Below are 14,243 nucleotides of genomic sequence, written 5' to 3'. Positions count from 1 at the left end.
AGGCTGTTTAACTATCCCAGCAGACAGGGATGGGTGCAACCTCGCTTTTCTGGAGTTGAGCACAGCCCAGCTCCGGTGTGGAACTGTGGAGCTGTTCTGTGTCTGCGGCACGCATGCATATGGGAAGTTACACCTGATGAGATCACGCAACTCCTAGTCCAAAGCTGGACCGCTTCCTCCAGCTCAGAGCATGGGGGAAAAAAATGGGTTAGTCCGCAGCAGCATGCAGAGAGATGCTGAAATCACCACTGCCACAGCCAATTTCCACCCCAAACCTAGGCTCAAGGGTGACCCATTCGGTACACCTTGTGTTTCTACTACAAGGGGTTTGGGTTTGGTTGGGAGCTTTCTGGCTTTCATTTATTTTGACTGTGTAACAGATGCATTCTGCATTACATACGTTTCCATCTAGTGGGGTGAGAGGAAGAACAGGAGACAATTGCCACTTGCATTAAAGCAGTGCACCCCATTCCTTCACCTCATCGCTGCACAATCCTGGAGGCTGACCCCCAAACCCCACGTGTGATCCGCAGAAGGGCATGCGTGCACAAACACCAATGAAAGGGAAAGCCTCAGGGCGTTCTGAGTGGCTTCCTGGTATTACATTTTATTCAACTTGGCTTCAGACTACAATAAGAAGTAAAAACATCTAAATTACCTATGTTTATTTCTTATTTTAGCAACAATACTTTTTGCCGCTAATTATTAACATTATAAACACTCTAGCATTTGCAATGTAATAGATATTCTTTAAGTTGTTGAGCTTGTCTAATAAACCACCGACAGTTTTATCCTATTCAGAAAACACTTAGAAATCCAATCCACAAAGCTTGCGAGAACTCTCCAAAGTCATGTGTCTGTCATCTTTGGCTCTCTCATAACTTAGACAAGAAGAAAAATCCAGCTCCACCTTATCCTTCTGGCCACACGTGAACGTATCACTTTACCGTCTCGAGGTGGCTGCTTGGATTTAACCATGCCATTTTAATTTTCCTCACTTTCAAGGAAACGGAGCTTATTATTTCAGTTCTGTATGCCTCTTATTAAACTAAACCAATAAATCCTGCCCAACTCCATCCTGGCGCTAAGGACAAGGGGAGCTTTAATACGCACAGTAGTTTGAAGGGAGATCTAAAAATAGAGCCCATTTTTCCAGTTCATTAAGTCGCTCTGGGATCAAGCGATGGTGACATCTCAATTGATTTCAAAGGAAAAGGCGCTATCATGGGCACGCGGTCCTGGCACCGCACCAGGACGAAGAACTGCCCCCAGAGCCCTTACTCGGGCAAAGCTCCAGCGTGACCAGGCCCTTAATTAGGCGAGATGAGGAGCAGGATTATGAGAGCCTGCATTGTTTAACCGCAAACAGCTTGGCAGTCATCGCCGATGTACAAAAACAAGGCGGCACGCAGGGGATGACACAACTCAATAAGCAAACTGCTTTGCTGCTGCCATTGCGCAGCTCCGGAGCTGCTGCTTTCCCATCAGCGAGCCCAGCCGGCTCCCCACGGCACAGCCTGATGGCTTTCTCCGCTGAGGAGCACTAGCAGCACACGTACAAGTTTAACCCGATAATTAGTGAGCGGAACAGCGAGAATTAGACTGTGTCGTCTGCGGCATGACAAATTCAGCCCTACCCGCACTGGAAAAGCAAGTCCCCCAGCAAGTCCACTGCCCCTCTTACACATGGCAACATCAAACAGGAACAGCCGTGCCCCTGCACACAGCTTCCCTGCACAAGCTCCACAGGACAACTGCTCGCCTTCCTCGGTCTCGATGCAGCCACGACAGTTTTTCCTTAAGCACCACTGCCCCAAACATATTTAATCACAAAACACCCCGACGCTGCTGTCTGTAGGGCAGCCGGCAGGATGAACCCAACGAGTCTCCAAGAGCAGCTAGCACCAGATCCTTCAGAGAAAGGTGCAAAACACCTGATGTGAACGTGGGTTCACCTGGTCCCTGCACAAATTCTTTCTTCCTAGGAACTCGAGACCAGCTGATGCCTTTAAGGCTTTAATCTTTCCAAAAGATCCAGAGATTTTCTTCGAAGATCTATTATAATTCTAGTTGTTCCAGTTATTTATGCAATTATTTATTGCTTTCTGGGGCACAGCACGCTTTAAGCCTTAAATGTATCTGGTAGGCAGGGAGCTCCACAGGCTTTTTTACCTTGCACAGAAAGTAAAATATTTTTACTTCTAAATTAGCTCTTTTTCAATTTAATTGAATCCATCTCCTAGATAAATTACAAACCGCAGTGCTGTAATTTACCAGAATGAACATTACAAATGATGCAGAGGACATGGGTTTTCTAATCTTGGCCAGCACTGCGTTTTCCATGGCTTAGTGTTCTGTTTCAGGGCATGCACAAAGCTGCCTGGGTGCCGGAAAGAGACATACGAGTCAGGACACACAGCATCAGGGGCTGCAGCACCCAGGGGCACCTTTTGGAAACACAGCACCTCCCTACGCCCCGGTAGCACCCTCAGCTGAACCATGGGGCTCACAACATGTCTGAATTAAACCCAGATTTAATTGTTTCTGGAGAAAGCTGCAGGACTCCCTTCTTCAAAGCGTATTGCATCGCTGCTCCCCTCCGTCACAGCACAAACACAGAGACCCAAGTGGAGCCAGGGACGGAGGAAAAGAGGAGGGATGTCACCTCCATGTCAGCACTAGTACGCTGCTTTAACTGGCATCTTAGAAAAAACTGGTGCTCTGGCTTCTCCCCCAGCACGAAGCTGGCAGCGCAGACAGCGGCTCTGCATGTTGGCCAGGGCAGGCTCCGCCGGTGAGGCTCCAGGAGGGCTCAGATTTGGGCTATATTTAGCACCACGGGTGAAACAAAGCACCAGCCGCCTTCCCCAGCAGCTCATCTGGGAACTACCCGTACCGGTACCACCGGGTGCAGCCTGTGCTTCCTCCTGCCCAGGGAAAGGGAATGGGAACCTGAGGCCTCCATTACCTAATTACAAAGAAAGTGTCGGAAAGCTCCCTGTTCATGTGCAGCAAGGAGATCAGGAAGTCTGATAAAAGAGTCAAGAACTGGAGCTGCCCTATCTTCTGAATAGGCGGAAATGCCAAATAAACAAAACAGAAGCCTTTAAAGTGGTCTCTAAGAATGCCTGCTTTATCACTCTACCAAATGCCTGAACTCAAAAGCCACCCTAAGCCTTCACTGTAAAACAGCAGTTGCTAGAAAGGGCACTACTACCAGCTTCAGGAGGTACATAAACCCCTATGGTTATTTTTATCGCTCTTTACCAGGCCTAGAGACTAGTCACACACAAACCTGCATGAGAAACATAACCTGACACTCACCAAGATAGAGCAAGCAGCAATACCTGCCCAGGCACCCTCAGCAAACAGACTGGAAACGTGCTCCGGCAGAGCTGAGCTGCTCTCATCTTCCAGAACACTCTATTTTTTTTTTTTATAAGACACCTGAAAATCTTCTTCAATGTGTCTGGTACCAGGAGCCCCAATGCACTGACCATGGCCCAGACGATGCTGGCAGGTTCTCGATGTAGCAGGATCCCAGCTGTGCTGGCTCCAAAAATTCACTGGTGCAATGTTCTATTTATGGTCAGGGCTACTGTTAAGTAAGGGAGATTTCATTTTCAGGTTTCCAAACAGTTGCTAAAATTAATAACAATATCTAAAAAAAAAACCCTTTAAAAATATTCTTTTAAATAGGAAGAAATTCAGCAAATGGCTAATGCAACTAAGTTCTAGAGCGAACAGGTATCACAGACAACACGCCTTGGAAAGAGTAAAATGCTCCCAGCTAAACAGTTACCAACCCTTTTTGGAATGGTTTATTCTTGTCCTGCAATACATTATGATTCTCACTAGAAGCAGCTTCTAAGCTAAACGAAATCAAATTAATACATTTCTGAAATGGTGCACAACAAGATCACCACTGTTTTCTTTCTTATGCTTCATCCTTTTTTCGCTCCCAAACATCAAAAAGCACAACACGCTTGCATGAAGTTCAGTCGTTGCCCACGAGATGTCTCCATGTGCTGTGGAGAGGTGCCAGAAGATCGGTGCTGGTAAACAGAGGAGACAAACATGGAACTCAAGTTGTGTGAAAGCCAGTCCAGCTCCTCCGTTATTTTCTTTCATAAATGCCCAGCTCATGGCTTAGCACAAATCCGGAGCCTATGCCTCATGACAAACAATAAATTGCTTCTGCCCTTTTTTTTTTTTTTTTAATGACAACCTTTTTACTCATGGTGAGGGACAAAGCAAGCAATAAGCAATCCTCAAAATAAACAACTCTCCTGAGAATGAAACAAGACCTTCCTAATACCAAAGTCAACCCACAGCTGCAGAGAGTGTTCCCATGACACAGCTGGTGGAGAGTTTTGGATTTCAGCTCCAAAACTAATGTTTTATAACATCCTAAGTACAAGAGAGGATATAGGATATCTACCCATTAAGTGTCTTTCATACCTCAATCAAGGATCTGAAGCCTCATATATTACACAGGTTGAACATATTGAAGCACAGCACATCTAGAATTAGTTTTAACCGAGCCCAACCAAGACTGGACTGTGTAACACGCGCAAGAATTTGCAGATCAACAAACTGCAGATGCGATGATACGACATTCACGCTAACTCTCAAATCCTACAGCCTTTATCATCCTTCTGTTAATGTATGTGAACCGCATAGCTGTGACAGCATCTCTCTTGTTCCAGTGCCACGAGGGGGTTATTTTTAGCTTGTTAAAGGCAGTTCATCTCCTTCAAAACTGGGCAATTATCCAAACAGCCAAAGGAGAGACAGGCTGTACTGTATCTGTTACTTTATGGGAAAAACCCTCATTCACAAAAACAAAGATCATGCACAACCTGTACTGTAGATAAACTTGTGTTTCTATACTTTGCTGACTTGGCCTTCCAACATATCACACAGAAGAAGAAAAATTGTAACTCTAGGCATTGTCTACACCGACATTTATGGTCAAGTCAAAAAGGTTATCTTCCACCAGCCCAAGCAACAGGAGATATTGCAGAGTTTGTAGCTTGTATCATGTTTACAGAGAACCCTTCAGAGCACTGGCCTCTGGGTGAAACTTTTCTCTGGGCTTGCCTTTAATGCGGAGGCAGCAGGATGTGGCCCAGAAGGGCTGGGAGCGAGGCGCAGGGAAGGATGCAACTGCTGCTGAGGAACTCCCTCGTGACCTGAAGAACACATTCACGTTAATACCTCCTTGACAGGTGAACTTTAGAACGTGTGAAAAACAGTCATTCAATGACACTGCCTCCCTAGGGGCCTTTCACCACTCTTCCTCCTCCCCAGGCTCGTGCGATGTGTGCCCACACCTTCCCCAAGCCCCTGCCAGTGCCGCACCACCACCATCAGCCCATCGCTGAACACACCCCGGCAACAAGATGAATTGCAATCGCTTATTTTAATGTGATGCAGCTTCTGGAAACAACACATGAACAGCCACATTACGTGAACAAGATTTGGTCCCCCAAAATTCTGTCATTTTCTCTTGCCCAAATTCCTAACTACAAAAGTTGCATTTCGCCAGTCCTCTCGGGTCACTGTACGACCCAGCGTGTCTGCTCAGCTACAGCATGAGCGAGGGGCATTGCACGGGCACAGACCCATGGGTACGCTGGACAAGACTGTATCTCAGGAAGGTACGGTGCTGCCAGACTTTCAATAATGCAGCTTTTACAGCCAAGCAGCAGCTCCACGCCATGCCAAGGAGTGGCTGGACCCTTACCCTCACCTGCCCCTTCCAAGGGCGGTGTGGCATGAGGCAGGACCTGCGAACTCTTCCAGCCCTTACCATGAAGAGGAAAGAAGTTATTAAACCCTTCTCCAGGACACGGGCTGTCCACAACCAAGCCCCACACCAGGTTCTTCATCTTCTTCCCCCGTCAAGTAAAGCGTTTCAGTGCAAAGCAGATTTCTGACAGCAAAAGCTCTTTCTTGCTTTTTTCCAGCCATGCTGTGCTGTTTGAGGAGTGAGTCATGTTTCAGAAACCTCTTTCAAGACTGCAGTGTCCTAATGGGAACAAACACTCAAGTCCTCCAAGTAATGAGGGTCCCTCCCCACACTCTGCACACATTTAATTGTTGAGTTATGCTTCCTGTTCCTTCTCAATGCTAATGCTTTCTCTGAAAATCTCTCTCAGTGTTTCCAGAAGAACTTTTGACCCCAAGAGTGTTTTTAAACTTATGGCACTGTTATCGTCTTCCTTATTATGCTTGCATGGCTACAGGTAATTATGTATGGATTCCCTGGTAAGACAGAAAGGCTCATGACAGAAAATGAAAATAAGTAGTCCTATAGTTCAGATAAAATACAAAACCAGGGTGGGGGTTGGGGTAAACAAATGCATTTCTGCATATTCACAGAACAGGTTTATTCATCCACTTTCAGCTGCATGCCTTGAAAAAAACACAAGCAGGTTTTGGCAGGGATAAGGAAACTCCGCTCATGCAAGAACTCTTTAACCAAAGACATCCTGTTTCTGTTACTTGTAGGAAGATCAAGACCTTGGCGGGTCACGGCCTTCTCCACGTGCAACGCACCCACAGCTCGTGTGAAGGTACACATCAAGCACGTCAGGTCAGCACAAAATGATTAAAAGTGAGAAAAAGGGTTTCACCGTCCCAAAGCGGAGGGTCACGCAGCCGGGATGCTGCCAGAGGTTGTTTCCCTGGGACTCGCCTGCGTGGCTTGGGCATGGGAAGGAAAATCACCTTCCTTCCCAGCTCCCCATCAACAGGTAGGGATAGCGATGACCTCCTTCCCCAAATAAGAAATTCCTCTTTTGTGTAATTCTATTCTGCACGGAACAGACTTGGCTCAGGGTCCTGCCTCCATCATCACAAGCCGCAGATACCCAGGGGAAATCACAAGATTAAGAAAAGTATAGAGGAATGGTCCCTAGGCTTTCTCCCCGCCTCCAGCAACTACATATCCAGACCTGCTGAGGCAGACACCCTTTTCTTGTATTTAGTAACTTTTTGGAATTTCAGCCCTTTAATATGAAGCTAGTCACTGAAGCTGAACACTTCAAAAATAAAGTACTGGGATCATCATATATTGAACAACATAGCACTAGCAGGAACAAAGGCAAAAAACTTCAATAACTAAGAATGGTACATGCCCCTGTCTGGGGACCCCAAATGTCCCACATTAATCAGATATTTTGCAAATTCTTTGCAGACCTGCTTTCTCTTTAGAGTTCATTTCCCAGGTTGCTCCGCCAGCCAGCAATACAGTGACAGATTCAATTCCAAGCAACAGAAATACTAGGAAAAGTGAATTAGAATTAAAAATAAATTGTCAAAGGCAAACACTATCATATCACCCTATTTCACTTGGACATAAATAATAACATTTCAAAATAGCAATGTCAACCGCACAAGGCAAAGCACGGATTTTCGGGGGCGGGGGGAGTTTAAAATCTGCAAAGTGCCTCAGGACAATTTAACACAACATGATTCTGTGACCCAGTATTTTGTATCTGAAGTAAAGGAACATTTTGGCCAAACTAGCTGTAAAAGAAATGCACTTTAAGGATATTAATGTAATCCTTTTTCTGCCTGGTGGCACAAGTTTTACTAAAGTTAGAACTTTCAGGGATGTTTCACGTTAAACAGGGCTTTACATAAGGAGACTGCGCAAAAACAGAGTTCAAATTAAATTGTATTATGAAATTTTTATTAATGAAACACAACAAATGGACTTTCAAGTAAGACTTGCAAGTGATATTTCTCTTAAACTACAGTTTTTAAGTGTCACTAAACTCTTCTGCTGTGTCCCAGGGAAGCTGATTAACTCAGATTGTATTTCCCTGGCTGGAAACACTGGAGCAGAACTCAAGAGTTTTAAAGAACTTGCTTGCAGGGAAAATTTTTAACATCCAGCTCCTAGAATAGACACTGATATCCTGCCTCGCCCCCCCCCCCCCTAACTATAGAGTCAGCCAGGTTGGCAGGGACCTTTGGGGGTCCCTGGTCCAGCCCCCATCTCAAAGCAGAGACAACTCAGATCAGGTTGCTGAGGACCGAGTCCAGGTGAGTTCTGAGTATCTACAAGGATGAAGTTTTGAATAGATACCTTAGCTCCAAGTGATTATTTTTTTCCGCCTGTCAATGTCCCTTTGAATTCAAACATGACTTGACTGAACACCAGACTATGCAATGTGAACTGCAAGAGGGTCTCCCTCTCTTAGCAGCACTCTGCAGAGCTGTTGGGGATAAGATTGATCCATCTTCATTTAAGGACCATGTCTGGTTCAGCTTTTAAGTAACCAGGTGCTAAGGCATTAACAGCAAGTCCATCAGGTCTATAAATTACAGAATCACAGAATCACAGAATGTTCAGGGTTGGAAGGGACCTCTGTGGATCATCTAGTCCAACCCCCCTGCTGAAGCAGGGTCAACTACAGCAGGCTGCACAGGACCTTGTCCAGGTGGGTCTTGAATATCTCCAGGGAAGGAGACTCCACAACCTCTCTGGGCAGCCTGTTCAAGTGCTCCGTCACCCTCAGAGGGAAGAAGTTCTTCCTCATGTTCAGGTGGAACTTCCTAAGCTTCAGTTTGTGCCCATTGCCCCTTGTCCTGTTGCTGGGCACCACTGAAAGGAGCCTGGCCCCATCCTCCTGACACCCACCCTTCAGATATTTATAAGCATTTATAAGGTGCCCTCTCAGCCTTCTCTTCTTCAGGCTGAACAAGGCCAGCTCCCTCAGCCTTTCCTCATAGGAGAGATGCTCCAGTCCCCTCATCATCCTTGTAGCCTTCCGCTGGACTCTCTCCAGTAGTTCCTCGTCTTTCTTGAACTGGGGAGCCCAGAACTGGACACAGTACTACAGATGGGGCCTCACTAGGGCAGAGCAAAGAGGAAGGAGAACCTCCCTCGACCTACTGGCCACAATCCTCCTAGAATACTCAGAACTGAACTATATTCATGTCAAAGTCAATGAAAGAAGACCTTAGACAACACTAAAAGCTCCTTCAAATTTTGTAGTCTCTTCTACACTGGTCAGAAAAGGGATAGTGAAGCGTCCACTGATAATAAATCCCTCTGAATTTCTTGTTGTTCTCCAACCACCCAGCACCTGACAGCAACCCTTTAAGGGTCTACAAAGCCCTGCACTGTAAACAAGAAAATTCATTGAACTCTTGTCAGAGCTGAGAAAGTAGTGGTGAGAAAGACAACTCCTGGCCAGAGCTGGGTTGAGAATCAGTTTCAAATCTAAGAGGTCTGACACTTAGATTAAGACCACGTTTTCTAGTTCAGACCTTGAGTACCACCCACCTGAGAAGTCTAAAACAATTACATTTGCACTGATTAAAAATGCTCCAGCTTAGTTCCTGCTTTAATCATCAGTCACACTGTCATTCCTTATCTACAGTAGAAATATAATAGAATATACATGAGAGAAGGCTTGTGAGTATGAACAAGAGAATCGGAGCAGCAAAACCCAGTATTTACCAAAGCAATTTTGCAATAATCTATATGAAAATATATATATATATGTATATATTCAGAAAAATAAAATCATGTGATGCTTCATCTTCACACTGACCCTGAAATCAGCCTCTAAGCTTTAACTATGAAAAATCCCTCTCCACCTTGTCAGGTAGAAAGAAACCATGAGTGAGGTTTATCTTTTCCATACATTTACCTTCCTACGTCCTGCCTGATGGCACTTAGGATTTGCACAGCCTGGCTCAGCGTTCCTGGCAGGCTGCCCTGATCTGATGAGGAGGATCGGGCTGTGGGTAGAGCCGAGGGTTCTGCACTGTATGGAGTGCCAACCCCAGACTGCAGAAAGCCATGTCTGCACTCCCGAGGCTGAGACAGCAAGTACGTGGCGAATGCAAAGGCGCCCTACAATTTGGATTAGAAGAAGAAGAAAGATTTCATGTGCAGCTCAAGAAAAAAACAGAAGAGGGCCTGAGAGTCACCAACAACTTATTACATCCCTCTGAATTACATCCCCTCCAGCTAAAAAATTAATAGAAACAGAGAAAAGAAGAAGAAAAAAAATCTTCTTGCTATTCTTCTAATGTGTTTATTATACTCAGATTCCTATGATTTCCTCCCCATCCCCCAGCAACCCATTATGAAAGCACAGAGCTACTGCCATCAGGGGCGAGAGTGCCAGACAGGCAAGAAGATCAGCCTGGCTCTCCATCAGGCTATCACCACCGCCAGCCGCAGCACCACTGGGATGGACTTCGGGGCAGGCTCCAAGCTCATGTCCATGCTGAAGGGCCCTGGCAGGCTCGCGTGGCTGGGTCTTCACAGTGGCATGCACACCAGCTACCTCAAATTTTCCCTAGCATTACGTTCACCTGGAAAGGAAACACTTGATAAAAAAAGGCATCACTGAAAACCAGGCAGATCCCTGCTGGGAAGTCAGGAGCAAACCAAGTGACAAATTGCTCCTAGTGTGTGCCGAAAGAGTCACTGGAATGCTGGAGAGCTGCATCCTGAGGCCACATATAATTAAGTTTGACAAAATTGATTTTTATGTTTAAGCATCGCTGAGCTGCAGCCTTATGAAAAATTACCAGAATTTCAAACATGATATGTAGAAGAATTTAAAGTATTTTGATAGCCAAAAGAATGCTTAGGTGCCTACTCAAGTTAGCACATAAACACTACACGGTCATTAGCATGCTAAGCATCTCTGATTTATTTATTTTTCCCTTCCTCCCCCCAGAAAGGCACCCTGGCACATAGAAGAGAAGACAGCGCAGAAATAACAAAACTTGTCACAGTAAAGAGACGTGTGAGAGCGGGGACTATTAAAAGCATAGACTCAAGGAAAGTCAGAGATAACAGTCAGGTATGAAGTGAACACCAGCATCAGCTAGACTACAGCGCGAGACTCATCCCAGGGAGCGGTCTTTTGTTCAGGAAAGGGAAAGGATAAGAATACAAAATCAAAACAAATCACCAAACCAGTACCACATCTCAGCTGTCCAAAGGTTTAAGAGATTTATTATAATTGCCGCAGAAAAGAGGGTAAAAAAAGACAAGAGGAGAAAATAAAAGAGAGATAAAAGCTTCAAGTGAATCCACCTGCTTTCTCTTGCTGGAAAACCAGCCTGAAAGCTCTTTAGAGTAGCAAACATCATTTTATTCTTTGTCTGTACAATACAACAGAGGCCCAGGACACCAATGAAGTTTCACAGAGCTGCTACATTACAAATAAATAACAATAATCCACTTAATCTCTGCTTAATGCAGCCCTGAAGGGAATGCAAGTGAGATTATCAACCAGCAGCATTTACTCAGCAGAACTTCAGCTACAGTTCACAGCCAGAAATTCGTATCCCTCCCCACAAAAAGGTCTGTTGGCTGCAACAGAGCAAATAAAGACTTGGATCATAAACTGTTAAAGAAGTTTAGTGTCAAAAGGAGGGGAAAGAAGAGCGTGTTACTGCATAAGCACTGTGAGAGACTTTGCATCATATCCAACAAAAGCAGTGGAAGTGGGTGGAAAACAACCCAATAGCAGAGAGAAAAACAAAAAACGTGATTGCCACATAGCTTGGAGGACATGAGAGCTCCTGCTCCCCATGCCAGTGCTTTGCTGCAGTGCAGGAGCAGAGATGGCAGACGCTGCAGTAGATGACATCCCCACTTCAGCTTGTCACCCGTCTCCCATGCCAAGGAAGTCTGGGTGAGATCGCCCCGTCCTGAGGACCTGCTCCACGCTGGGCTACAGAAGAATGTGACAGATGCAAACGGGCATCAAGGGAGAGAGCGAAAACGTCACACCAAAGCCACACTTACAGCGACGAGTGTTTCAGGAGCCACATTCACTCCCTTCACATCTTCTTCTGGCTCTTCATTTTCCTTATTGTCAGTGCAAGAGACAGAGTCTTGGACTGAGCAAGTGCTAAGCAAGTCTGGCAAACTGGTGGATGGGTACTTCAGAAAATCCCCTTCAGCAGATTCCTACCCGAGAGACAACAAAATATGTTACATCACGTGCAGAAAACCACCAAAGTCATGGTGAAACTGTTCCATTTCACCTGCCCAGTGAGAGCTCCCTGGTAATCCTCCCCTTGTTGCATGCTTCCAAGTGCTCCGACTTTAATGGTCCGGTTATAAAAAGCAGACCTGGTTTTAAAGTGAATATATAGTATACGCAGGCCAATACACATCTAAAGCATTTAGATTTCATAAAGGAGAATTTAAAATAAATGCTTCCCCAGCAGCCTGCTCCTCCCCACTCTGGGTTTATTAAATGTCACTGCAAGCAGACTCAGAGTTTACAGACCTCATTACTCATTTCACTGCATCCCAAACGACACTCTGCGCTCCTGATCCCTCCCTGTGGATATTCCCTTCACACATTTATTTGTCTACATGCATGAGAGTAACACACCGACAACCCTACTTGTGAGCACAAACCGAAAACTGCCCCACCAATCCTCTATCAGCTCAGTCCTGATGCTTCAGGATCTGCTTTGAGTCTTTGGCACATTTTCCGGGAAGCAAACGTGCATCAGCCGAAAGCAGCGGCCAGACACACTCTCATTTTACTGCTTTCAGAACAAATCCTGTGTTCAGAGCGCTCACCTGGCCGAACTGCAAGGCTGCTTTCCCATACCAACAAATAATGCCCAGAGGGAGCTGCTGGGGAACACTTCACCTATTTACACCTTTTCTGAGACTGCCTGAAACACGGCACAGGCTGGATTCCCCACCACTTGCCCTTCCAAGTCCTCCTCCCAGGGACATGAAAACTGTCCGGGTGCACAGAGCATGGGCCAAACAGATTAACAGCCTGATCAGGAATGTGAAGTTTTATGCTGTAAGCTTATTTGCGATGATTATCTTGATGCAGTCATCACATGAACAAGCAATTTTAAAGGAGAAATTTATGCAGTCTACCACCTTGCATTTTGGCAGAGTCTGATAGTCTAAAGGAAATACAAAATGTACCCTCTTCAGGTCAAATCATGTTGTTTCCAGAATTAACACTGGTGGGGTTAATACCAGGCTGTAAGCCTACAAAAGGTCTTCAACAAACTTCACTGTCTAACTAAAACGTCAGAGAAGTTACAGGCTCTTCACTTTGACTACGGTGGGATAAAGCCTCTTAGTGAAAAACACGAGCATAAAGCATCCCAGGAAGCCCTAAGAGTATCCAGACATTAAACCTGCAGAAACCTGCATCAGGTTGTCTGTGGCAACCTGAAGATGAAGCCACAAAAAATTTTAAAAATACTGACACCATGGCTTGCTGACACTCTGCGCTCCACCTGGAAATGCAGGTTTACAAGCAGTTCCTTTGGCCCAAGATGCTTCTGCCACCATCCCAAAGGCCCTGACGGCTCCCACCTGCAGGTAGATCCTTCTTTGAGATCCTGGGCACTTTCTGGAGCTGGCTGGCCACCCACCAAACGCCTGCATAACCCAAGCAGGGGAGCAGCAGGCTGTGGTCCAGGGAAGAGAGCATATCGGGGTGGGTGGGATTTTCTTACACAAAGGTCAAAATATTGTGTAATATTCCCTCAAACTCCTCTGCGATGAAAGCAGAACGAAGAGTCCGACTGATAAATGAGCTCCACTCTCATTTCCCTGAAAATTTCATGCTTCTTTATCTGCAAAAGCTCCACACCATGCTGTTAACAAGGAAAAAATAAGGAACTCCAGCCAAGAGATCATCATCAAGAGACCTCAGGCACACAGATAGGGCAAGGGATGAGAGCTACAGAAGCTATGCAGGCAGGAAGCAGAAGAGGCTGAGAACAGCCTGTTTTATTTAGTATATATTGTAAGAAAACGGTTTTGGTCAAAACTTAAGTAACGTCTGCATGAACAAATACAGACTCATTTGCACACTGAACAACAGTGACAATACACACAAGTCATTAAGTTGGTCTATACCCCGGTGATTTGCCACAGATTTACGCCAGCTACTGATACATTTCCCATAGCTGCACATTAAATTTAGGGCAGCAAATGTGCACGTGTGACTCCCTATCAAAACTACGCCCTTTCCACGCAGCCCTTGCACAAACCCTCGTGGGCGTACATTCAGAAGACCACCAAGGAGAGGACCGTACCTTGCTAGCGACCACCAGCTGCACCAGACCAGCGGCCGAGCGAAGGAGGGCCACGGCATCTTGGTGGGAGAGCCCAACCAGCGACTGCCCATTGATCATGAGCAGCTCGTCGCCCGCCGTCAGCCTGCCATCCCTGTGGAAACAGAGCGCGAATGCTGAGC

At 45.9% G+C, this 14,243-nt stretch overlaps 1 protein-coding gene across 4 annotated transcripts in view; it reads right to left on the bottom strand.

Annotated features, from left to right (window-relative positions):
* PDZD2 (PDZ domain containing 2) overlaps window positions 1-14,243 on the bottom strand; it is a 141,408-nt gene that overhangs the window by 41,269 nt on the left and 85,896 nt on the right. For 3 of the 4 annotated variants that reach the window (XM_075410906.1, XM_075410907.1, XM_075410910.1), the window contains exons 4-5: window positions 14,083-14,215; window positions 11,798-11,962 (exon numbers count right to left, since the gene is read on the bottom strand). The exons of the other annotated variant lie outside the window; for it this stretch is intronic. In XM_075410906.1, coding sequence (XP_075267021.1) covers window positions 11,798-11,962; window positions 14,083-14,215 — 298 coding nt within the window. The remainder of the gene's footprint in view (window positions 1-11,797; window positions 11,963-14,082; window positions 14,216-14,243) is intronic. 4 annotated transcript variants of the gene reach the window in all.

Source organism: Opisthocomus hoazin, chromosome Z, assembly GCF_030867145.1.
Source record: "Opisthocomus hoazin isolate bOpiHoa1 chromosome Z, bOpiHoa1.hap1, whole genome shotgun sequence".
Classification (NCBI taxonomy): domain Eukaryota; kingdom Metazoa; phylum Chordata; class Aves; order Opisthocomiformes; family Opisthocomidae; genus Opisthocomus; species Opisthocomus hoazin.
Note: the sequence above shows the minus strand (reverse complement) of the source record. Positions and strands in the feature narration are given on the sequence as shown.